Source organism: Fukomys damarensis, unplaced genomic scaffold (assembly GCF_012274545.1).
Source record: "Fukomys damarensis isolate Sample0158 unplaced genomic scaffold, DMR_v1.0_HiC HiC_scaffold_25, whole genome shotgun sequence".
Taxonomy (NCBI): domain Eukaryota; kingdom Metazoa; phylum Chordata; class Mammalia; order Rodentia; family Bathyergidae; genus Fukomys; species Fukomys damarensis.
Window position 1 is genome coordinate 17,529,843 of NW_022900937.1, and position 23,532 is coordinate 17,553,374.

Here is a 23,532-nt window from a genome sequence, read left to right on the forward strand (position 1 = left end):
TTTTTTTTTTTTTTTTTTTTTCCTCAGAGAGCGTGAAATATTTGGTTTCTTGGGCGAAATTCCTGGCCAGTTCAAATCTGTACTCTTTCTCTTGCTAGGCCCTTTGTAATAGGATGTCAGGATTGGATACTCTACCTTTGAAGTCTTTGTCCATAATGTATGTGTTCTGACGTCTATCCATTCCACAAGCACCTGTATAAAAGTAATGTAAGAAAAGAAAGTAGAGGGCATGAGGTTTACTTAGACTACTATGGGTTTTGTTTTTTTTTCTCCTATTCAGGAAATAGTTGTTTACTGCTACATTATTCTGAGTTTATCCTAAGTCATGTCAAGCTACAGGAATTCATAAAAGGCTCATAGCATCAAAGGGCCCTGTTACAGCACCCTCCTGGCCTAGTCAGCCTTCCCTTTAACCTTCACCCTAGGGACAAGCCTTTCAGGAGATCATAACAGACCTCCAGGTGCCACCTGCAGTCACTGTAGGGAAAGTCCTTTTCCTTGAGGATATATGACATTCCAAATCTCCTTTCTGTTGGGTTTGGAAGGGAGGTAGAGACAGTTTCTCACCTCTGTCAGATCTGGCCCTGCCACTCCTCCCCTGGATCCAAGGCTCAGCTGAGGGGAGACAGAGCCAGGTGGCTGGGGTTCTTGTGTCATCTTTACAGGAAGAACATCCTTTCATATCCACAGATTTGTTTTTGGAAGATGGATTATTTGTGCAGAATTGAGACTTGTCTTTGAAAAACATTGCCAGTGGTTTTTAGCCCCAAGGAATTCTTTTTCCCTTTGCTACCAGGTTTTTTTTTCCCTTAGCCAGAGGCAGGATATAAAGCTTCAAGGACCACGGTTTGGTTCTTTGCTAATGGCAATCCCAGAAGAGAAACTGCCTTGCATTTCTAGGTTGGGACAGTAATGGCTCTGGCTCAGTCAAGGTCACCTTTTTTTTCTTCTGAAAGCTTTAACTGAGGAGATACTACCAGGCAAGGTATGCAACAGTGCTTCCTGATATAATTTGATTCCACTGACTTGCCATTGCTGATACCAAGCACCAGCCCACTTCTGTTTTGAGCCCTCCTCCAGAGGTCCCCAGGGGAATTTGCAGGGGTTCACTCCTGTGGCTGCCTTCTACATAATATTTACTGAGTGTTCCACCTGAACAGCTCAGTGGGAGAATTGTCTAGAAGGCCCAGAGGAACCTGGGTGCCTCAGAAACAACATGCAACAGTCTGTGCTGGCATTAGCTTAACACTATACACCAGACAATGGCTTCCTTTGCTGTCTCTAGAGGGTGGCTAGGCTGTTTATCTTTTTCCTTTTTATAGAACAGGAAATGGACCAAGAGAGTAGCAGAGACTTGTTTGAGACCATAACAAGTGAGAAGTTAAGGTGCAACTAGAGCTCACATCTCCCCCAAGAATTGGCTCCATCTGGCCACTAGGCTGCCTGTATGTAAGCTACCAGAGTACTGTGTGTGGTGCTCCTGCTGTGTGGTGCGGGGAGAAGATCTGGAGCAGGGAGGAATTGGGTCTCAGCACAGAGGATGTTCACCATGTGAAAAGTAGTACAGGGTGGTGGTGGGTATGTGTTGGAAGCAGGGGTTTAATTGGTGGGTTTATCAAATGCCCTGGCCACTGTTGGGGGGGGGCACAGCCAAAAACACATGGCCACAGGGTCTTTGCAGCCCACACCTGCTTGACAAATAGATGAATTCAGAGTCTTTACTCTTCCTAGTGCTGCTGGACCCAGGAACCTGCAGGGATTAGTTGGGCTGCTGTTTGCTTTGAGCTGTAGAAGGCACCTGGAGCCTGAGCTCAGGCCCTGACTTGTCCAGTGCCCTAGGCCTGGCCCCAGGGTGTTTGTAGGGAGGCCACATTCTCAGTTTGTTCACGGCACTCATTCCTTCAGCTCCTCTGTAACTCCTGCCCGCAGCCAAGTCTCCTTTTCACACCTCTCCCAAGCCACCACCAGGTGAGCATAGATACTGAGCAGTAGTCCTGCCCCAGCTTCTCCAGATCTCTGCTTGAGAACCCTACTCAGTGATCTGGGAGAGCTTGGCTTGGCTCCTCGGGGGATCTGGGGTCTCTCTGAGGGTCATTGGGCTTTTTGGCTAGAGCCCACTCCCCAAAGGTGCCACCATTCCCCCATCATTTCTCAGTGGTTTGGGGCTGCATTTTGTGCACTGTAAGGAAGGAGTTCATTTATATTGTTTATTCACCTAACGTAACCCAAATTGTTCCCACCCACTGGCTGCAAAGAGTGATGGGGAGGACTCAGACCAGTTGTCTTTGCGTAGGACAGTGGGTGGGCAGATCAGTCATGTTGGAAGGATTAGCAGCAAGCATTCTGGGACCATTGAGTGGGGTGTACAGGGAGGGCAACGGGGTGGGTGCTGGGTCTGGTCTGAGGAGTGGAGGGTAGAGTCGGGGTCTGACCTGGTGAGTGTGGCTCAGCGGGGCGGCTGAGGTGTCTAAGTTCAATGTAGAAGTCCTCGGGCGGGTACCTGGCTTCCAGGGCACTGATCTGGAAATGGGAGTCTAGTGAGAGGAATGACAGGAGGAGCCATTATTCCCAGGGCCTGGTATGGCAGAAGGGGGTGGGATGTACATGAGGGGCCAAGGGTCAGGATGGGGCAGCCTGTGTGTAACATATACAGGGTCCAGGTGGGCAGAGCTAGAGGTGTCTTCCTTGTTCCCTCCCACCCTCCACAGAAATTGGTACCCAGCAGGGCAAGGACAAGAAGCCCCAGAAAGGAGCACCGTGGTAGGAACTGGATGAAGTAGAGGTCCCTTCCCAGATGGCAAGTGTAACTTTTGCATCCACCAGAAGTCCCCATATCCCAGCCCTGGCTGTCTCCCTTGTCCCCCTGTCAGAGCTCCCACTCTATTCTCACTATTGAAATGAAAGGGGCTCTGGCCTTTATTCGCTGATGAGCCAAAATAGGGGCTTGTTTCCTCCTGCACCCCTTCACCCCAGAGGAAACCATACTGGGGACATGTAACCCTAACCTTTTCCCTCCAGGCTGGGCCAGGGTCCCTCAGTAGGGGAGGATGGAGTGGGGCATGATGGGGAAGGGGCACTACTGACCTAACACGTTCACATAGCTGTAAGGGGTCCAGCCTGCTGTGTCTCTGTCAAGGGACTTGTTACTGAGCTGTTTGGAGAGCAGGAGAGCCAGTTAAGACCTAGTACCCCAGGTGCCCCCTCCCCAGCCATCACTTGGCCCAGCCTCAGTGTGCCCACCCTCAGTGATCCTGACCTACTTAGGCCCTGGCCATGGACCACTGAGGCAAGAAGAGGGCTAGGTGTCCCATGACAGGTCACCATGTTGTGGCTGAGGCCGAGTCAAGCTACCTGGGCAAAGCTATAGGGTTCCCAGGGCCCTTGCTGCAAAGGGGCAGGAGTAGGGCCTCTGAATGGCAGGACAGCTGGGTGGGCTGAGCTGTAGGAGAGGGTGCTCTGGGAGGGTCTCAACTGTCACATAAGGCCCTGGCCATTACAGGGAGGTGCCAAGGCCACCTGTAGCAGTGCTACCACTTCCACCTGACCTGGGCCCAGAGCATCTCCTTTGCATGTGATCGTGGGAAAGACCCAGGGCAGGTGTCTTGAGGGTTGTTCCTTCCCTGCATTCTCATAATGGCTTGTGTCCTTACTGTGTCGTCATGGCTGGCTGCCTGCCTCTGTAGGGTGACCCTGACTGCCTAGCAGGCTGAGGGGGCCCTGCCCCCCCCGGGGTAAGGTGAGCCGAGCCAGGTGTCACCAGGTGGGCTACTGTGCAGTAACTCTGGTCTCTGATAGGGTGGCTGGCGTGTGCCAGTTAGACTGGGACCAAGAGGGATATGGCCACTGGAGCCTTTTTCCTTCATCCTGGTCCCCTTTGTATCTAGCCTGCTGCATCCTGGATAATGTGGCTGTGGCTAATCAAGGTCTCCTGCTGGGAAACTTGGAATGGCCTCTCAGCTCCCTGCTCTGCAAGCCGAAAACTGGACCTGGGAACAGGGGTCTGCGTGGAAGAGGCATGTAGGAAGAATGGCTAGAGTGGTGGGCTATGTGGGGCTGAGGGCCACAGAGTTGGCCTATGGCCCTGTGTGTGCCCTCAAGAGCACATGCGTGTCCCAGGAAAACAGCTGAGGGTGACCACAGGGTGTTGCCTTTGAGACTATCGTCTGTGATCGTTGCTGCAATGTCTGTGGCAGGAAGCCTGGTCCCTGGGCTGGTGGTCATATCTGGGGGCAGCCAGGGAGGAAAGGATTCCCAAAGCTCTAGGGCAGGGGCCTAGAACATGAAAGCTCTGCTCCTGACCCAGGATTGGTCATGAGCCAGGAGTCCTCGGTGGCCCATTGCCCACCGCTGCTTCTGTGTGTGTGACAGGAAGTGCACCATGTGGGCCTACCACGCGTTGCCCTCGGGGATGTTCTTGCTCATTTTCCCACCTTCCACTCTGCCTGATACTGGTCCTGGCATTTTAACAGGGCAAACTCCACACTGTCCTTGTGTATTTTCCGAGCCATCCCTACCTGCAGGCCTGTGACTGAGTAAGCCTGGCTGCACTGCGAGCTGTCACAGAACACCGTTTATGGGAATGCTGGCCGGCCTGAGTTTTAGGCTCCACTCCCATGTGTTGGATCAGATGGTAACAGATGGTTGTATACTGATAAGTGTTATGTCCAAGTTGAAGAGACACTGGTTACCGAGTATTGGTAGTTAAATCATTGTGCAGATTGCACACCTCTACAGTGACTTGGATAGGTGGTACAGTATTCTGATTACATGTGTTGGCATGTGGCAGAAGTGACTACATGGTATACCTGGTTATGTGTGATAAGTCTTCCTTGACGATCACAAGCTAGTTCCACACTGCTGCAGTGGTATGTTCCACTGAGCCATGCTGTGGGTTGTTACATGTGATGCCTACGTGGCACTTGTTGCCTGCACATAACATACTTGCTCCCTTTTATGTGTACACATGTACCATGAACCACAGGTCTGCTCTTTAATGGACTGGTTCCCCATGGACCTTGCATGTAGGGAAGCGGGGGTGTGTGTACTTCTTTCCTGGGCAAAGCAGAGGGCTACAGGAGACAGTGGATGGGGGCTAGAGAATGGGGGCCCGGTACCTTGGTGGGGCTGTTCCTGTCCAGAGTGCTGGCCTGGCTGGTAGCAGGCCCCCTGCACGCCAGTGTGTGGTAGCTGGAATTGGAAAAGCACTGGGCGTGGCTGCTACTTTGAGACAAATCTGGGAAGAGAACAAGGTGCCATATTCCATCATCCACCTGCTCCGGGCCCAGATATCCCCAAAGCTAATGCCTGGGCCAGGCAGCCTGGAGAGGACCCTTCAGAGAGGCAGCCAAGTTCCCCCTCCCCAGCTTCCTGGTGTCTGCTACCCCTGGAGGAATTTGGAGTCTGGTTTGCCCTTTGCCGGGTGCCAGCCCTCCCTGCAGCCTGCAAATGCCCAATGTAGAGGGCATCAGGAATGTTACCATACAGGGCTGAGCCTCTCATTCCCCCAAGGGTGAGACCCAGTAAGAGTCCATAAAGAGCCCCACACCTATGGGTCCCAGCCCTTCCCACATGCTCTTCTGAGAGGCCAGGGAATATCAGAGATTTGGCATGGGAACCCCAGCCAGACTTGCTTGCTGTAAACACAGAAGAGAATCCCCAGGAGGACCCGGTTTTCATCAGAGGACACTGGCTTTGGCTGAAACCCAGGGGTGTCAACACAGGCCAGGAGCCTTTTGCAGGCAAGGTCTGCACCTGGGCCACCTGATCCTGTAGCTCCTGTGGTCGCCTGGAGCTGGCCTGCAACAGGAGGCACTTAGGGTTGGCTGAGACAGTCAAGGCTAAGCACAAGGCATGGGAGGCTGTAGGTCCCAGCAAGCCCACTGCCAGGAGCTGCCATCCAGTGCTAACCCAGGCGGGCCCAGCCCGTCAGAGACCAGGAGGACGGGAAATTTCTGAACATTTTGACTTCTGGTTTAGCCAATTATAATGCATAGAAGCCTTATCTCCAAGTTGGCAGTCCAGGTCTACGGGAGGAGGGGTCTGGCCTGGGAGCCACAGCCTACCCCAGTGAGACTCCCAGACAGAATGCCTACTGAAGTCACCACTGCAGTGGGCTCCAGTACACTGGCCAGCACCTCTCCCACGTCAGGCCCCACCCTCTTCCAGAACGAAGAGCCTCCGCATATCTCTGGGAGGGGTGGCCTGAGGCTTCTCCAGAAAAGCTGAAATGGACAGGCCTGGGGCTCTAGCATCCACATGTGCACCAGTGGCCCTGGAGGGAGATGTTCTCTGAAGCTCTACCAAGGGGGATGGGGTCACCTAGGAGAACAGCTGCTCAGAGATGTGGTCTAGAACCCCAGCGACCTTTCCCAGTTAAGTTCCTATTCCCCAACCCATGGCTCTAGGGTGACCACACTCACCCTGTAGCGTCCCCAAGGTTATCATGCGCTCCTCCTGGGCTGTGTGGCTGAGGCAGAAGTGGGAAGCTGGGGCAGAGCCCTCACCTGAGAGGGAGTAGTCAGTGCTGGTCATCCGCATGGCAGGGGTGTAGGAGACACGGGGAGCCAGGTCTTGGCCTTTCTCTTGGTGCCGGCGCCGGCGCCAGGCAAACAAGCCCAGCAGAACCAGCATGAGGAACAGCAGAAGGACGATACCCGTGACGGCGCCCACCGAATGCCGCTCTGCACCCAGGGCTGGGCTGATCTTGGTGTAGGGATTCAGCTCCTCCATCATGAGGGCAGCTGTGGACAGAGGGAGGGGAGGAGGCAGGGCCTGAGCCTGACCTGCGGCCACACACTCTTCAAATTGCCTGGGCCCGGCCTGGCTTCCTCCAGCCCCTCTAGTGTTAGGAGACCCGGTTCTGGTCTTGGCCCTGTTCTTCAATCTGTTCTACCTACCTCAACTCTAGCCCTACCTGAGTTTCTTCAACTTCCTAAGAGTCTAGAGTTCTAGGTCATGATAAGCACAAGTGTGACGGTGCATGAAAAATACAGTTTGAATCATTCACTGAATCTTTGTGACAGCCCTCTGAAAAGGGGACGGTCTCCCTTTCTGCTGATGAAAATGGGGTCACCACAAGGTTAGGGAATGTGCCCAGGATCACACAACCAGTAAATGACAGGCAGGAAAAACCATGCCAACTCCTCTCCCTACCCAGCGCTGTGAGAGCCCCAGTCTACCTGTTTGTTAACACAGGGACAACACTACCACCTCCCTTGGGTTGTGAGCACCCAGTGATAAACTGGCAATGAAAGCTGGGCGTAGTAGCACATGCCTGTAACCCCAGCACTCTGGGAAGCCGAGGCAGGAGGACTGCAAATTAGATCTCAGTCTGGGAGAAAAGAAAAAGTTAGGCTCATCCCTAATGTAAATAAATGAAAGCTGGGAGTGCCCTGCCTTTGAGCCCAGGATTACTGCCCACAAGGCGCCTGTTGACTGCATATGTGTGGCTCTTCCCCTCTGCCAATAACGTAGTCCAGGGGGCTGTCCTCGGCCTTGGCTGCTGCTAAACACAGCTGCGCAACAGTACCCGGGGGGTAAATGTGCTGTGTTCCTATTCTCAGAACACGGAGGAAATGATTGCAGGCTCCAATTCTGTGATGTGGGTAACTTAAAGCCCATTCTCCTTTTCCTCCCTGGCCCTGGCACCAACAATACCGTCCCTTTCGGCTTTGCAGCACTTTAAAGAGAAAGTGACAGATTCTGAAGTGCACACACGTGCCAGGGGCTGTACTGAGTCCTTCACTCAGTGTCTCGGCATGGTTACCCAGCTCCTCCATTAGGTGTCTGACCTCAGAACCAGGGCTAGGATGGAGCCATTTTGGGCTCCTTGGCCTTCCGGGGAACCTCACGTCCTGGGGGAAGACCAGGATTGATCTCTTCCTACTTTGCGTGTGGCATAACAGGCTGGCAAAAAGAAACAACCCGCCTAAGGGCTTGTCACAGCTAACAGCAGAACTAGAACTTGACAGGTCGTCTCGACTTGGCTGGCTGGCTTCCCATAGCAGGAGCTGTGGGTGCCCTTGCCAGGCTTACAGGACACTGCCTGTGACACCCACTTCCTGCTCTCCCCACCAACATGAAATGTCTTATCAGACCCCCTGCACCCCATGCGCTACCTTGGTCACACCTGATGCCTTTGAATCCAGGGCTGCAGTAACAAGTGCCAGTGACGTGGTCACAGGTGGCATTGTTCATGCACTCACACAGCTGCTGACATCCATAGCCAAAGGTTCCTGGGGCACATCCTGTGTGGCATAAAGAATGTGGGCAGACTGAAAGACAGCCACTCCCTCCTGTCCACAGGAGATACTTGTGGTGACAGGTAACAGTCCTGTGTGAGGACACAGGGCAGGAGGAGAGGCCCTCACCCCTACTTCTCATGCTACACGTGTGAGCATCAACCTCCATGTGCCAGGCCTCAGGCTGGGTGCCATGGGAGCCTTAGAAGCACGAGAACCCTCCTCACCCCTGCAGGTCCTCCGCCCTGCCTTATCCCAAGTGCAGGAGGAAGTTCTAGCACTCAGGCGGGACCTCCAGTCTTGTTCCTTTGGAACTGTCTGAAAGGGAAGAGAGTGGGACATAGAGCCCTGCCTGAGATCTCCTGATGGTCAGTGGGCCTTGTGCTGCAGGAGGCTGAGATCTGGCACTGATATCCGGGACGGGGCGCGGGCAGCTTACTCTGTTCACAATGGCGTCCAGTGAAGCCTGTGCGGCAGGTGCACTTGCCACTGATGTGGTCACAGCTGGCGCCATTCTGACACTGGCACACACGCCCGCAGTCCTTCCCAAAAAATGCTGCTGGGCAGCCTGGAGAAACAAGACCCCTGGTCACAGGGCCAGCACAACTGCAGAGTGGCAGCCAGGGCCTGTCCTGTGCCACCTCTGGTGGAGCATGGGGTGAAGGCTAGTGAGACCCTGCTCCAGCCTTTGCCACCCGCTGGACCCTCATGCTGACAGGGTAGGGCTAGGGCTAGGTGGCCCTTCCAACCCAACCAAGGGCTCTTGGAACCAGAGGCCAGCTTGGGACTCCTTGCACAGCCACAGGCTGTCCCTCCTACTGTCCAGGAGGACCTGGTCCTGGCGATCACTGGGGAACCTCACAGCCCTGGCCTTCCAAGACCCTGTGCCTGTTAACCCCTTGCTTGACTCCAGCTCTGAGGCCCAGCTCTCTCCTCCTACAGTGGCAGGCCCGGGCTATGCCTACAGCAGCCAGTAGGCTGCAGCATGACTTCGGGAGTGGCGGGGAGGGCAGGCTTACGCTGTGTGCAGAAGAGTCCAGTCCAGCCTGGGGTGCAGCGGCAGGCCCCGTCCTCAGCGCTGCAGCTCGCCCCGTTGTGGCAGCTGCAGGTGTGGAAGCAGGCAGAGCCCCAGAACCCTGGTGGGCATGCTGGGGTGGGGCGGGGGAATGCAAGTCAGAGCCAAGACTCAGGATGGCTCTGGGTGACACTTCTGGCCTTCAGGGTCTGATGCACTGTTTTCAGATTTCCTCAGCTCACCTCTTGGCCCGGTCACCCAGGATTCCCTTCAGCCCCGATTCTCTGCCACTTGGGGATTTTGGGGACTAACTCAGCATGGCTCTGAGGCTCCTGGCCCTGCCCGTGGGGACTGATATAGAACAGGGTGTACATGCTGTGGGTTACAGTGCACACTGTACTGACTTCCTTCAGTGGGTGGGGCCTTCTGAGCTGCTGAGCCCCCTGAGGATGGAGCCCAAGTCTCCCCATCAAAATAGAATCCCTTGGCCCAAGCCACCTAACTGGGGCCTCCCTGCAGGTACCAGCTGGTTCCACTGGTTCTCACCTGTCAGACAAGGGGCTCCATCCTCAGATGGGCCTCACTGGCCAGGCTGTACCTTTGCATCAGACTGGGTGGAGCTTACATGAAGGCCCCTGTGACTCTCTGCCTGGATTTGAGGCCCAGGAACTCAGCCAAATGGACCACCCACAGGGCGCCTCACTTCCACATCCAGACTCCAGCATGCCAACTCTTGTTCCCCGGTCCTACCCTGTGGAAATCAGTGGCTGCTCCTTGCTGGTGCTGATGCACTGTTTAATCCCAGCATCAGTGGCACTACCAGGAGTATCAGTGCCTTTACACCAGCAGTGAGCGTTACCCAGGGTTGACCCCAGACATTCACCGTGTTGGCTCTAGAGCTCACTGGGACTCAGGCAGGGATTCCTATCTGCAGCAGGAGGTGGAAGCACCAGGGCATACAGGGTCAGGGCATTCGCCGGGGCAGCAGCTTACCCTGGGAGCAGTCCTTGCCAATCCATCCGGGGAAGCACTGGCAGGAGCCGTCGATGGGGCTGCAGGTCCCATTGTTGGCACACGAGCAGAGCTGGGCACAGTCCTGCCCAAAGTGTCCTCCAGCACACACTGTGGGCACAGGGCAACCTGGCACCTGCCCTCCTACCCTTGTTCCTTAGACCACTGCCCCTGCCCCACTGCACCAAGCTTCCAGGGCCAGAGCCATGAGCACCCTGGGGTCAGGAATCTGGACAGAACTACATACTGGGGCACCCCACCACCTTCTCCATTTGCACATAAGGGAGTGCCCCCTTCGGCTGAGGTCCACAGACAGAATTACTTGACGTAGGTCCCACCGAGGGGTGAGGCTGGGCATCTCACCACTGGACTCTTGAGTCCAGTGCTCCCTGTGCCACCGCCCCCACTCCAGCATCCCTGAGCCCACGGCCACAGGGTGGGCCATGCTCACAGCTGGGAGAAAAGGGCAGGACACAGTGCGGCAGTTCCACCTGCAATGTGACTGTTGCCGGACTGGCTGCAAATGTTGCGTCCACTTGTCCTCCGCTCTGCTGCCCAAGCCTCGGCTCAGTGTTCCCCTGCGCTGGAAACCCATCTGGGTTCTAAAGGCCTCATCCTCTGCTGAACTTCCACGTTTCTCCCTTGGAGTCAACTGTAGGTGTCAGTCACAGCTCCGCTTGGAGAAGCTGCCCATGGATCCCAGGGGGTACTTCCTTGCTCCTTTAGGAGCAGGCGTGAGTGTTATCAGACACCAGCCTATCTCTGGTTCCCTTCAGCCCACGCCCCTTGCTCCTACAGGGTGGGCTCTCTAAAGCACTCCCTCTTAGTGGCACTCCTGTGCACTGCTCCAGTAGCCTGAATGGCTCCCCACTGCCCCAGGATAAATCCCTGGATCTTACAGTCCAACACCTAACCGCCCTTACCTGGGCTGTCTTTGGCAGCCTCTCTCCTTCCTAGATGCATGATAACCACGTAACATTTCCAAATGCACCCTGGAACTTGGTATGCTTACATGTACGAGGCACTGTTCAAAGTGCTTCATGACTATTAGTTGACTTAATCTTGTGTGTGGGGGGGTGTTGTTTTTTTTTCATTATAGTTGACAATCTTACAATACTCATATTCTCACCATTACTTCCTCCCACTAACTGGACAGATGAAACTGAAGCACTGAGAGGTTAAGCAACTTGCCCAAGGTCACACAGCCAGAAGTTCTATTGCTTACTAAGTGCATTTGAGCAAGCCATATCACCACTCTGTCTGTTCTCATCTTTGGAATGGACCCTGGTGAAAAGCTACAGCTGGTCTGGCTGACGTGGGCATCTACAGGAGACTAAGACCTTTTCCTCCCATCTCCTGAAAAGCAAGTCCGGCCTCTTTGCAGCCTCTAGGAGGTATTTAGTTGGGGAGTCCTGGCTTCCTATGGCCAGCAGGGTGCCAGAGCCACTCCGTCCACCCCTCAGCTAGCTCTGAGCCTCTAACAAGACAGTCACATCTTTCAAGTCTTCACACACACACACACAGCCGACAGATTCACCCACAGAGCTGCTAATGCGATCGGCCTAATACATTAATTGGTCCACTTCTTAGCCGAATCATGAGTCGGTCAGAGACAAGGGGCAGTGAAGGGGGGCGGGGGCTGGTGGAAAGAAAACATCTGGTTATATTTAATCTATGTTCAATGATTCTGGAGAAGCAATGTCTGTAATGTGTAACTCAGTGGAAAGCCAGTCATTAGAAAGTGTCAGTTCAATTTTTTACAAGGTTTGAGGCTTAACCAGGGCAGTTGCCATTAATAGCAAACTCTGTTAGATCTATATGTGGAAAAGACTCATTAGGCCAATGGGCAATAAATCAGCACGGGATGCGAGAGCGACTCCTTGGGCTGCCTACGTTCAAATTTAGACCGAGCCTAACTGTATCGATGGCCGGGTCTCCTATGTTTAATAAGTAAACCTCCGCATGTCGGGTGATGATTAAACTGTCCTGGGAGGGCTGCAAGCAAATGAAACTGTCACATACGTCTCCCTGGTGCCCATACGTCTCATGACCTCAAAGCCTCACGGAGTAAACTTTCTACTCATACATATTAACATCCCTCAGACCCAAACAGCCCAGCTCAGCAGTGATTATTTATCAGAAGAATGGGTTCCCCTGGGAAAGTAGTGAGCGCTCAGTCAAGCAAAGTATTTAAGCAGAGGCCAGATGAGACACTTGCCTGGGTGACCTTCATGTTGCCTTTAGCTCCCCGTTTACCTTATCCTAGAGATTCTTTTCTCCTTACAAGTTCAGGTGTAAATTCTGCAAGCTGGAGGTCAGGGGTGTGTGCAAAGCTCTTTCTGAAGGCCCCAGTGCCCTCCTGGGCCCCTTGTCCCATCTCTGCCCACTACATCCCGCAGCATGCCCTGGCTCAGCCTCACGCAGCCTGTCTACCACCTAGAACAGATGCCTTTCTCCCCGCCATCTGCACAGCCCCCGAGCCAGCCCCGGATCCACACTGCCCTGGGGTGATGTTGGGAGGGATTCTGAGGCTGAGACAAGAGGGTGTGTGGCAAGGGATCAGAGATGCTGAGTGCAAGGGCAGGAGGAGTGGGAAGCTGCCCTCTCCAGCCAACCCCAGCACCAGCTCCTCGTGGTCCAGTAGGCTTTACCACCAGGTGCTCTTCTGGTGTGGGGCTCATCTGTGCTCAGTTCATGTTCCTTCTCTTTAGCACGGGCATAGGAGTGTAAACCTGTCTTCACCCTTGCTACGTGAGACCACAGATAGGTCACATCCTGCTTTGTTTCTGTCTTGCTGGGTGGCGCTCAGTCTGTGGAAAGAGACCTGCTTCCTGCAGCTAGAAGGAGCTACTTCCACAGCGAGCCCTTCCTGCAAGGTTCTCCTTCCAGGGCCCTCGTCCCCCCACCCTGTTCCCTGCTTCCCCAGACAGTACCTTGGTTGCACAGGGCTCCAGAGAACCCCGGGAGGCACTCACAGAGGCCGCTGATGTGGTGGCAAGGTCCGCCACTGTGCACACACAGGGGGCAAGGCTGGGCACAGCTGTGTCCATAGAAGCCAGGGGGGCAGACTGAGGGTGAAGGGGAGACAGTGGTTAGCAGCCCAAGGGGCCCCGGCCAGCCTGGCCTCCCCTGCCATCCCACATTCCAAAAGTAAGCGCTCTTTGTTACACCATGGAGGGCCTGTGCCTTTTGGAAGAGAGGAACTATGACCTGATCCTGTTTTTACCAAGAAGCGATTGAGCTGGGGTGTGAACTTGGAGACAGAGCAGCCAGCTCAGGGACAGAGGGGACTAGCTGGACCTCCCTGGGGTCCCAGCTCCAGCCAGGCAGGGCTGGAAGAGCTGCTGAGGTCTTCGAGAGGGGGCTCACTCAACCTTACTTCTCTGGCACAAGGGTCCTCGGAAGCCAGGGGCACACTCGCAGCTCCCATCCTCAGGAGAGCAGGATCCACCATTCTCACAGCTGCAGGACACAGAGCAGTTGGGGCCCCAGCGGCCAGGTGGACACGTGCTGTCGCAGCGGATGCCTGTGGGCCAGAGACAGCCTGGGGTCAGAGGAGAGGATGGGGGGACGGGTCTGATGCAGCACCAAGAGGGGATCCAGGAGGACATCCAGGGAGCTGGGCAGGGAGGCTCCCAGGAAGAAGCAGTGCCCAGAGGCAGCAAGGCACTGGGTGGGCAGAGGAAGCCAGGCGTGCCAAGGGCAGGAGGCAGGAAGAATCACATCTTGGAGAAATGACAACCTCACGGCGTGGCCAAACCGTAAAGTGCTGCATATGGCTAAGCAGGAGAAGAAGACAGACCAGAGACAGGACCAGGTGACAGAGGACCTCTGGTGTTTTTGCTGCCTTAGCTACCATCAAAAGCAGACCTGACAGAAATCTACTAGGGGCAAGTTAGTGGCCTTAAAGTCAGGAGTGGTGGTGCACAACTGTAATCCCAGCATTTGAGAGGCTGAGGCAGGATGACTGCCATGAGTTCGAGGCCAGCCTGCACTACATAGTTGTCTCAAAAAACCCAAAACAACACACAAAAGTTAGTGCCCTTCTGGGGGCTGCAGGGGCTCAGAGAGTAGGTGCGATCTTTTGACAGTCCTCAGGGTGATACGTGTTTTATATCCTATGCAATACACACATACGTGTAACAGAAGCCACTTTAAAAAAAAATGCTACTTGTAATCCAACAAACTGATTTAAGGCCCCTCCGTCTAACAAAGAGCAGCCTGTAGGGGAGTAGATGGAATACCTCAAAAAGACAGAGGGTCGCAATCTACAGAGCCATCTCTGAGCTCAGGTGGAGGAAGTAAGTGCAGGAGTGACTCAAGATGAGGCTTGGAGAGGAGCAGAATTAATTAAAAAATGGCGTCTGCCTGGGACTGGGAGAGGTGGGGGATACTCGGGTCCAGTGAACAGACTCGCCCAGCCTAGCCGTGGACCAACTTGGATGCGGGCTGGGATCACCCAGGGCAAGCAGGGGAGACTGGAACGCCTGCTCCACAGGACCCTCCCTCGCCTCCCACCCAGAACTGTCTCAACTTCCCAGCAGGGTGGCAGCTTCAGGCCCTACTCTGGGAAGTGGGGGTGTAAGTGTATCCTGTTTCTGTTCAGACTGTAAACAGTTGCAGGGTCCCGCTGGGTCCTAAGATTGGACAATTATTATATTCTGGGACTGGTTCTGGGGGCCTGGGACTCCTGTCTGGAGTCCTTATCTGTCCTGTGAGCTCCCTGCAGCTCAAGCCATTGGGATCTAAGTGGGAGGAAGAGTCCAGGAGTCCCTCTTTGAGGAGTGCCAATTTCTAGATGGAACGGAACTTAGGTGTGACAGAAATGGGGCTGGCCTTGACCTTCTAGGAGCCTCCAGCTTTGGAAGTAGCAGTGTCACCATTACCTTCTTGGGCCCTGGTTCTCATGGTTCAGTAGGGATAATAATCCCCCTTCCCTGCTTACCCTGTGGAATCCCCTCACTTTAGTTTTCAGGACTCCTCTCTCCTCCCCACACACAGTCTGTATTTGTGGGTAAAGCTAAGGATATACACTCTGTGATCTCTAGTTCATGGTGAGAGGCCAGAAGCAGCAGCTTACATCCTTACTTCAGACACCTCCTCCCTCCAGGCAGCCCTCCTGGATATCTGCCCAGGGACGCAGCTTTGTCCCTGTTACTTCAATGTTTCCTACACGTGAGGCCTTTCTACCCCACCATCAATGAGAAGGCAAGAACCGCAGCTTACTGGCGGTGCTCCCCATGGGCAGATGCCACCGTGGTCATCTTTGCATGACCCATAGTAGGTGTTCAGCTCAGGACTGTGGACGGTGCTGAATATTGCTGTTTACTGCTGAGCCTGGCTCAATGCCAGGCACCAAAGAGCTGCCAAATAAAGACTCAGCGATTGCTTAAATACTAGCTGAGTGAATAAATGGATTCCTCATAAAATGCAATCCTGCCGCTCCTATCCTGCTGGCACTTAGGTCCTGAGGCCTTGGGCATTTCCCCTTTCCCACCTGGAGTGTAAGGAAGTTGGGGCAGATTTAAACCTCTACTTCAGGGAAAGCATGGCCGGTGAGAATGACAAAATGCTCATTGTCAGCAGCGAGGCAATGGCCGGAAGTAGGGGTTTGCATATGGCCACGATGAGCCAAGGCACGAAGTAGAGAGCCGGGGTGGGGAAGTCAGCGCTGACACTTCTTGGGGGGCTGAGTCACTTTCCTCATGGCGGAGACACAATGGCCAACACCCACAACTTAGAGGAGAGGTTGATGTTGGCTCAGTTTCAACCCCTGGTTGGTGGGCTCCAAGGCAGAGGGGCGTGGCAGACAAAGAGCTGCTCTGTCAAGGAAGCCCGGAAGCACAGCGGCAAGGGGAGGAGTCAGGGAGCAAGAGGCACCTTTCCGGGCCACGTCCCAGAGAGCCGCCTCCTCCCACCACGCCCTACCTCCTAACAGCACGTTCATCAGTGGAATGAGGAGGGCACCTCATACCGGTCATCTTCCCAAAGCCCCACCTCTGAACACAAGAGGCTTTAAGGACCTTCTAGATCTAAAGCACGGAGGTGGGCGGTGAGTGGGAGGGGCGCGCGGTGGGAGGCCCAGGACGCACCCCTCCCCCCCTCCTCTCCCTGGCCTCCTCCTGCTCCACACACCTCAAGACTTCAAATGCCTCTTTGAAAAGTTTGCAGGATCGCCTTTGGGGAAACTGGCTTTAGAACAGCAGAGGCCATGCTGAAAGGCTGTCCATCAAAGACAGAACTTTTAAGCAGCAGATGTCATTAAAATCTGACCAGCTAATTTGAGATTAAGGCAATGAAAACTTCAAGTGGATTTCCACCTGGCTCTAGCTGAGCGTGTGGAGTGACAGTGACCAAGCTGCAGCCTCATTCTATACCGAGGGGAGGGAAGCTGGGCAGGAAATGCCTTGGAGGAATGTCCCTGGCCACAAAGAAATGTCCCTGGCCACGGAGGAATGTCCTGGCCACAGAGGAATGTCCCCGGGCCTCACCTGCTTGGAAACTTTCCAGTTGTGGAGAACAGAAGCCATGCAGCAACCCGTTATGAATTATTTACCTGAGAACTGACACTGCCAGATGAGACTACTACTTCCTCTTTGCTCCCCACCCCACCCTGGGCCTGGCTGGCGGCATGCTGTACTGTTACCCAGCACTTCCTGTATCCGTGGCTTCCATGACTGAGCGCCTAGTGTGTGCCAGGCACTGTCAGCACACTGTGGTAGTAACCCCTCTAAACTTCAAAACCACCCTGCCGTTGGTTAGGAGGATTGTTGTAATTGTCTGCATTTTGTGGATGGAGAAATCGGGCTAGAGGACTTGACCAAGATCACAAACCCAGGCTGCCTGCTCACCAGCTTGTTATCCATATTGCAAGGGCGGCAGGCAGTGGACACAGTGGTGATTAAGGCAGATGCCTCCGGGGCAGATGGTCAAGTTAGGGAGGTGGATGATAAATACTTGAGTTGGAGGTCAAGGCCAGTTGTAAATTCTAGGAAGGACAAGTGTAGAGTAGCAGGAGATTAACAAATGGGCTTTTTAGCCTTGGTGGACGGTTTGTTACAGAGGAGCCATTTCAGAAGCAGTCACCTTTCACCTGAAACCTGGTGGACGGGAAGGAATTAGCAGGGCTAGGGTGTGGCTTGGTGGTGGGGCGCTTGCCTGGGTTTGATCCCCAGGATCACAGAAAGAGGAAGAGTTATCGGGTGAGGGGCCCAAAGAATGATTCAGGCAGAGGCGGGCATATGCCAAGGTCTGGAATTGGGACGGGTGACAAAAGTAAATCCCGGCCCTGGTGGCTGGAGTCAGTGAGTGACAAGAGGTAGCAGGAGAGGAAGGACCTGGGCAGGGCCAGGTCACAGGAAACCACTGAGGCACGTGGAGCAGGGTTGGTGTGGACAGGTCTGGGTTCTGAGAAGTTCACTCCGGCTGCCCTCGGTGGCAGAGCTACCGATGGGGTGGGCGACAGAGAGCCTGAGACCGACTGGGTGGGAGGTGGTGCCAGCTAAAAGATGCTAAGAGGTGGCCTTGGGCACGGACGGGAGCTTCTCTGGCAGTTAGCAGGTAGGCTGGGGGGTGGACGTAGGGACCAGGACCCGGGCCGGGCTCAGGACAAAGCGCTTTGCCCTCTTCCCTGTGTAATCTGTGCCAGACAGCCCGAGTGCCTGGACCCGCCGCCTGCCAGCCTCTCAGCTTTTGTCCCCAGTCCCTGGAGCTGAGCCCGTGTGCCATCCGTGTGTAAGCAATATTTGCTTAATCAAGTGGAATGCAGAACTGGAGCTCAGAGCAGATTTAGAGAGCAAAAAAGAAACATAAAAGGAGCAGAGCAACAGCCAGGACTCAAGGGGCTGGTGGAGAGGTTACCTGTCCATCCGGCCAGGCAGCAGCAGTGGCCTGTGACAGGATCACAGCCGTTGGCGTGGCTGCAGTCACAGCGTTCGCTGCAGTTCAGCCCAAATGTGCCATCCTGTGGAGAAGGAGAGAGGGGAAGGTGATCAGAATCCCCCAGAGGTTCATTCACACACGCAAAGATGAAACTGAGCCCACCTGGCTGCATCCACAGGCGTGTGAAGTTTGCAGCAAAGGAGGTGATGGTCGTGCCCCACTTTTCAATGCTCAGGCTCTGAGGGCCATGAGAATCATGAGCTTAAATTGTACATGAAAATGTACTTCACTGCATCTATCCCTTATGAGGAATGAGTGGTTGATTTTTTGTAAGGGGGGAAGAAAATGGTGACCACCATTTCTGTGTGCTCACAAAGGACCGACAGCCTTGCACCCCTCACTTCTCAGCAACCTCACAGCAATCTCTGACACAGTTCCTGGCATTCCTGCTTTAGAGATGAGACACGGCTGGAGAGGGACAGGAACACACCCAAGGTGCAAGGCGCAGCAAAGCCAGGATGTGAACCCAGGACCTCAAGCCCATGGGGACTCGCTCGGTTTCAAGACCAAGGCCCAGTGGCTAAGCATGGGTGGGTGCTGCTGGATAGTGCTTGGCTAAGTTCCCCACCCTGATCGCGGAAGCACAGACTGCAGGAACCAGAAGGACACAGAGACTGGGCCCTCACCAACCAAGGAAACACACCTGTGCCATCCCGGAGCCCCGGGAGGGGCAGGATCCTGAGGTGAGTTGGGGCTCAGTGGAGCACCAGGTCAGTTCACGCTGACCAAGGCGGGGCAGAAGGGAGGTAATGCCTGGGTGCTATATCTGCAAGTAGTTTGCAAATGACCACGGGGTTAGGACCAGCCGTGACCCAGCTCCAGGGGTCCCCACCCAGTCCGGGTGCTCTTCTCTGCGCATTCCCAAGTGCGGGTTAACCCCAGGGAGGGGGCGCTCACCGGGCAGGGCAGCTCACAGGTGTCCCCCAGCCAGCCTGGGGTGCAGGTGCAGGCACCATCTGCAGGGCTGCAGGCTGCCCCGTTGGCGCAGGCACAGGTCTCGTTGCAGTTCAGACCCCACATCCCACTGGGACATGGCAGGGCGCAGTCCAGACCCTGCCATCCTGAGGGGAGCGAAGGGGCTGTCACCTTTCTAGGCCCAGCACAGTCACCCGCCTTGTCCCACCCAAGCACGGCTTCCGTGCACAGGGTTGCAGCATCTGGTCCACAGCCCACTGGGGACCACGCACATCCCCTTGGGTTTGCCTCGGTCCTCCTGGGGACAGGAACCTGTGCGGCTGGGGAGCATCTGCCCTCCCAGGGGAGCCCCACAGCTGATCTCACAGCGCTGTGCTTGTGAGACAGGCTCACTCCCCATCCTGAGCCTGGCTGCTGGCCTCTGCCCTGACACCCGTTTCTCCTTGTGCCCTCCTCTCCTCGGGGGCACTGGGGGTGACAGCTAGCATGACTTCCCTCTCCCTGCCCTGGACCAGGCTTTGGCAATGGCTGGGTCTCCTTGGAGGGCCGGCAGCCCGACAAAACCTCTCTGTCCTTGTCCAGCTCTGGGAACCCGATCTGTCCCTCTGCCCCTTATCCCTAGGAGTGGTAGAAACTCCTGCTGGTGCAACTGCCTGGGTAGCTCCCCCGCTCTGTGCCTGCAGCCACTCAGATACCCTGGCAGGGACTGAGGACTCCGTACACTCCTGCTGTTGAGGTTTCAGGCTCCGGCTTCTTCCTAGGAGCCTAATAGAGACTCCCACCCCTTCGTGCGGGCAGGGGCAGCCCCAGCTGAGACCCCTTCACTGCCTGGGCCCACGCTGGACTTGGGAGGGGCACCTTACCTTCCTTGCAGGTGCAGGAGCCGTCTACCGGGGAGCAGGTGCCACCGTTGCGACAGCTGCAGACAGATGAGCAGTTGGGCCCATAGGTCCCCGAGGAACAGGGCACAGCACAGACCTCTCCCTGGACAGAGACAGGCGTGGAGAGAGATGAGAGCACTGGAGGAGGCAGGGGAATCCTCCTCACCAAAGATGTCCATGTCCCTGGCTCCTGTAAATATGTCACCTTATGTGGCAAAAGGGACACCGCAGATGTGACCAAGGACCTTGAGGTGGGGAGAGTCGCTGGGATTACCCAGACAGGGCCCTGCAGTGTGGCACGGCCAGCAAAGGTGAGGACGGAAAGGACAGGCAGGCCGAGCGCTCGCCCTGTTCCCGCACCATTCGCTGTGTGACCTCGGGCATCTGCTGCACCGTGCTGAGCCTCAATCCCCGTGTCTGTAAGATGGGAGCAGTGTTGTCCCATCTCATGGAGCTGTTAAGAAGACTCATTAGTTACTATGCAGCAGGTAGGCCAGTGCCAGGCAGATACAAAGCACTATAAAACGTACTATTCATGCAAAGATATAGTCAGTACCTCTTAGGAGAAGGACAAGCAAAACCCTCCAAGGTTTAAGCAGCAGGAGGCCTGGGAAGGGATGTTGAACAGCAGGGCAGCCCAGCGAGGGGGAGGTGTCCCCAGGGCCAGCCTCTGTTGACTGACACGGGAGCAAGCCAATAACAGGCCTCTCTGAAGGAATCCTGGAACCCAAGGACTGGTGTTCTCTCCTTGATTCGGGGGACCCCTAATGGGCCTTATCCGAGATGGGTGTCTGAATCTACATGGGTTTATGTTTGTCTACACAGGCTTAGGCAGTCAGTGCACACACTTGTGTCTCCCTATGCTGTTTGTCTCAGTTGTGTCTGGATTTTGTTTGTTTTTGTGGAATTGGGGATTGAACCTCAAGGTCTTCATACTGAACTACCTCCTCAGCCCTTTTTACTTTGGGACAGTGTCTTGCTAAGTCGCTGCCTAGGCTGGGCTCAAACTTGTAATCCTCCTGCCTCAGCCTCCCAAAGTGCCAGGATCGTAGACATGCACCACCACTCTCAGCTTCTGCTGTGTCTGTTTATCCATGTGTGCAGAGTTGGGTGTACATCTGCGACTCTGTCTTTTCCCGTTGGTCTCTTCCCTGACACCATCCCCCAGCCCCGCCCCAATGGGACTTGGGGCGCAGGAACAGCAGCTGCTTTCCTAACACAGCAAGGGCTGGGCAGACTCACAGGGCTGCCTCTGCCCACCCGGAGCCATGAGCTTGGGGAGGTGGGTCTGACTGACTCACAGCTAAGGTCCCCAGCCTCAGAACGCCCTGGTACATGATGGGCCCTTGATAAGCGCTGCCTCATTGAAACAAGCTGTTTGTGTGCACACACTGGCTTCCACTGTGACCAGAACCAGACGGGCTGGGCACCTGCCATATGCTTCCGTCTCACGCCAGCCCATTCGACAGATGTCTTCTGATTGGGATCAAAAGGAGCCAGGCCTGCCGAAGGCTGCAGGCATGCAGAGGGGACCCGTCTCTGCCCTTGAGCTTACTGTCCACTTCTTCACTGTCCACCTCCCCAGTGAGACTGGTGGCTTCGTGAGACCTGGGACTTTGTCTCTCAGGGTTGCGGCAGCACTGCAGCTCAGAAGCTGGCACTGCGAATGGGAATTCTGTGCACAACGCTAATGAGTACACAAGGGACCCTGCTAGGCTGGGCCCTGGGACTCACTGCTCATAGGAGCAGCATCCTGCCCAGCCTGAATCCACCCTCCCCGGGCTCTTGGGAAAAGGGAAATTCAGGCCAGATCCTGGGTCACTATTCCATGTCCTACCTGGCAACCGCTGTCCATCTCTGCCCAGCTCCGCCCGGCCAGAGAAGCGTCCTGTTGGCCTCATCCCCGTAGGGCGCCCAGACCCTCTGAGCTGAACGGGACCTTTCCAGTCATCCCCAGTGGCCCCGAGGGACCAGCCGCAGGGCTGTGTCTTATCCCCGCAGCTCCAGCCCAACACCTGGCCCAAACCGGCCCTGCACTCGAGTCTGCTGATCTCTTCACAACCAGGGGAAAGGACTGGATGCCAGCCAGGGTTGTGAGCTGAGACCAGAGATGAAGCTGTGGATTCGGCCCTGGGCACCTGCCCCTGCACCCCCAGCCCCACACCCACTCCCCAGCCAGGCCTGGTCCCTAACTGAGCCCTGCGATCCAAGAGGACAACAGGAGCCCCAAACTTCCTGTGTTTTGGCAGATGTGTGCGAACACTAGGTAATATCGGAGCTTTAACTCCTTTACCAATCACCCGCAGTCACTGACCCAATCAGCCTCACCCACTGCTTACCACCCAGGGCCCTCTGAGTGCCCTCCACCTTCAGAGTGTCTCACTCTGAAACACACTGCTGCTGCTGCACACTGGTGCCCAGGGCGAGTCACGCATCAGACAGGTGCAGTTTGGCCGGTGACCACAGCCCTGGTGACTGTGGCGGCAGCATCATGTCCACCAACCATGACCCAGAAATCCCTGCGATGTCCCCTGTGACCAATCGGATCTTCTGATCAGCTCACACTCAGCTGGCCTAGCACACAGAGCTAGTTTAAGTCTAATTAAAAGCAAAAGAAAACCCTTGGCATTTTAGTTAGCCTGGGCACGGATAATGAAGGATTTCCTGTAGGTCTGGGGATGTTCAAAACTGCTCCTGCCAATGCGCTGTTGACTTCGCAAGTGTCTGGCTGGGGACCAGGGGCTGCATGCATCCAAAGGGCTCTTATCTCTTGCTCTGAGCAGCTTCCTGCCTGGAGTGGGGTCCTTAACTCAGAAGAGAGCGGGGTAACAAGGACGGGGTCCAGGGAGGGGGCGTCCTCCTGGGCCTCTAAGACACCAGCTGTGTGGCCACGACTGCTAATGCACAGCTTGGTCCTGCCCACACTGCTCTGGACGTGGGGGATCCCGTGGTCCCTCTACCGAACAGGTGAGGCACAGACAGGCAAGTGACTTGTCCACCACCACACAGCTGATGCAAGGCAGAGATAGATTTGGAACTTGAATCAGCTGCTGGCCAGATGTTAAGTGCCTCGATGGGACATTCAGGGCTGCACTCAGCACCTAAGGCAGCAGGACATCCAGACACTATGGCCTGTGTCTTGAAGGACCACCCAGGCCCAGATGTCCTGGCCCTTTCTCTGCACCTAGGAGTTGATACATGGCTAGTTTCTTTGTTTGAGACAAGGTTTTGTGATACAGCCAGGCTGGCCTCAAACTCCCTGTGTAGTCTAAGTTGGCCTTGAACTCTCAATCCTCCTGCCTCAGCCTCCCATGCACAACCATGCCTGACCTGGGTATCTCTGTACTCTTCGTCCATCGGGCCTCTCTTCCCCATGCACCTCTCTCTGAAGGACTGAGCCCTCACCCCCGCCCCCTGCTGGGGAACACCTGCCAGTCCTGCTTGCATCTTCGTTCTGTGAATGGGAGCTGGGTGTGAACTCTTCCTCCCACCCTTTGGCCTGTTAATTATAGATGCCGCATCGGCTATT

The 23,532-nt window shown here is 55.3% G+C and overlaps 1 protein-coding gene across 1 annotated transcript in view; it reads right to left on the reverse strand.

Moving 5' to 3' along the window:
• Positions 1-23,532, reverse strand: part of Megf11 (multiple EGF like domains 11) — a 213,330-nt gene that overhangs the window by 10,210 nt on the left and 179,588 nt on the right. The window contains exons 12-25 of the mRNA XM_010643315.3: positions 19,986-20,106; positions 19,105-19,268; positions 18,127-18,229; positions 13,646-13,792; positions 13,200-13,334; positions 10,249-10,377; positions 9,260-9,388; positions 8,680-8,808; positions 8,118-8,246; positions 6,504-6,740; positions 5,115-5,233; positions 3,085-3,151; positions 2,433-2,534; positions 136-192 (exon numbers count right to left, since the gene is read on the reverse strand). Of these exons, the coding sequence (XP_010641617.1) occupies positions 136-192; positions 2,433-2,534; positions 3,085-3,151; positions 5,115-5,233; positions 6,504-6,740; positions 8,118-8,246; positions 8,680-8,808; positions 9,260-9,388; positions 10,249-10,377; positions 13,200-13,334; positions 13,646-13,792; positions 18,127-18,229; positions 19,105-19,268; positions 19,986-20,106 (1,768 nt within the window). The remainder of the gene's footprint in view (positions 1-135; positions 193-2,432; positions 2,535-3,084; positions 3,152-5,114; positions 5,234-6,503; positions 6,741-8,117; positions 8,247-8,679; positions 8,809-9,259; positions 9,389-10,248; positions 10,378-13,199; positions 13,335-13,645; positions 13,793-18,126; positions 18,230-19,104; positions 19,269-19,985; positions 20,107-23,532) is intronic.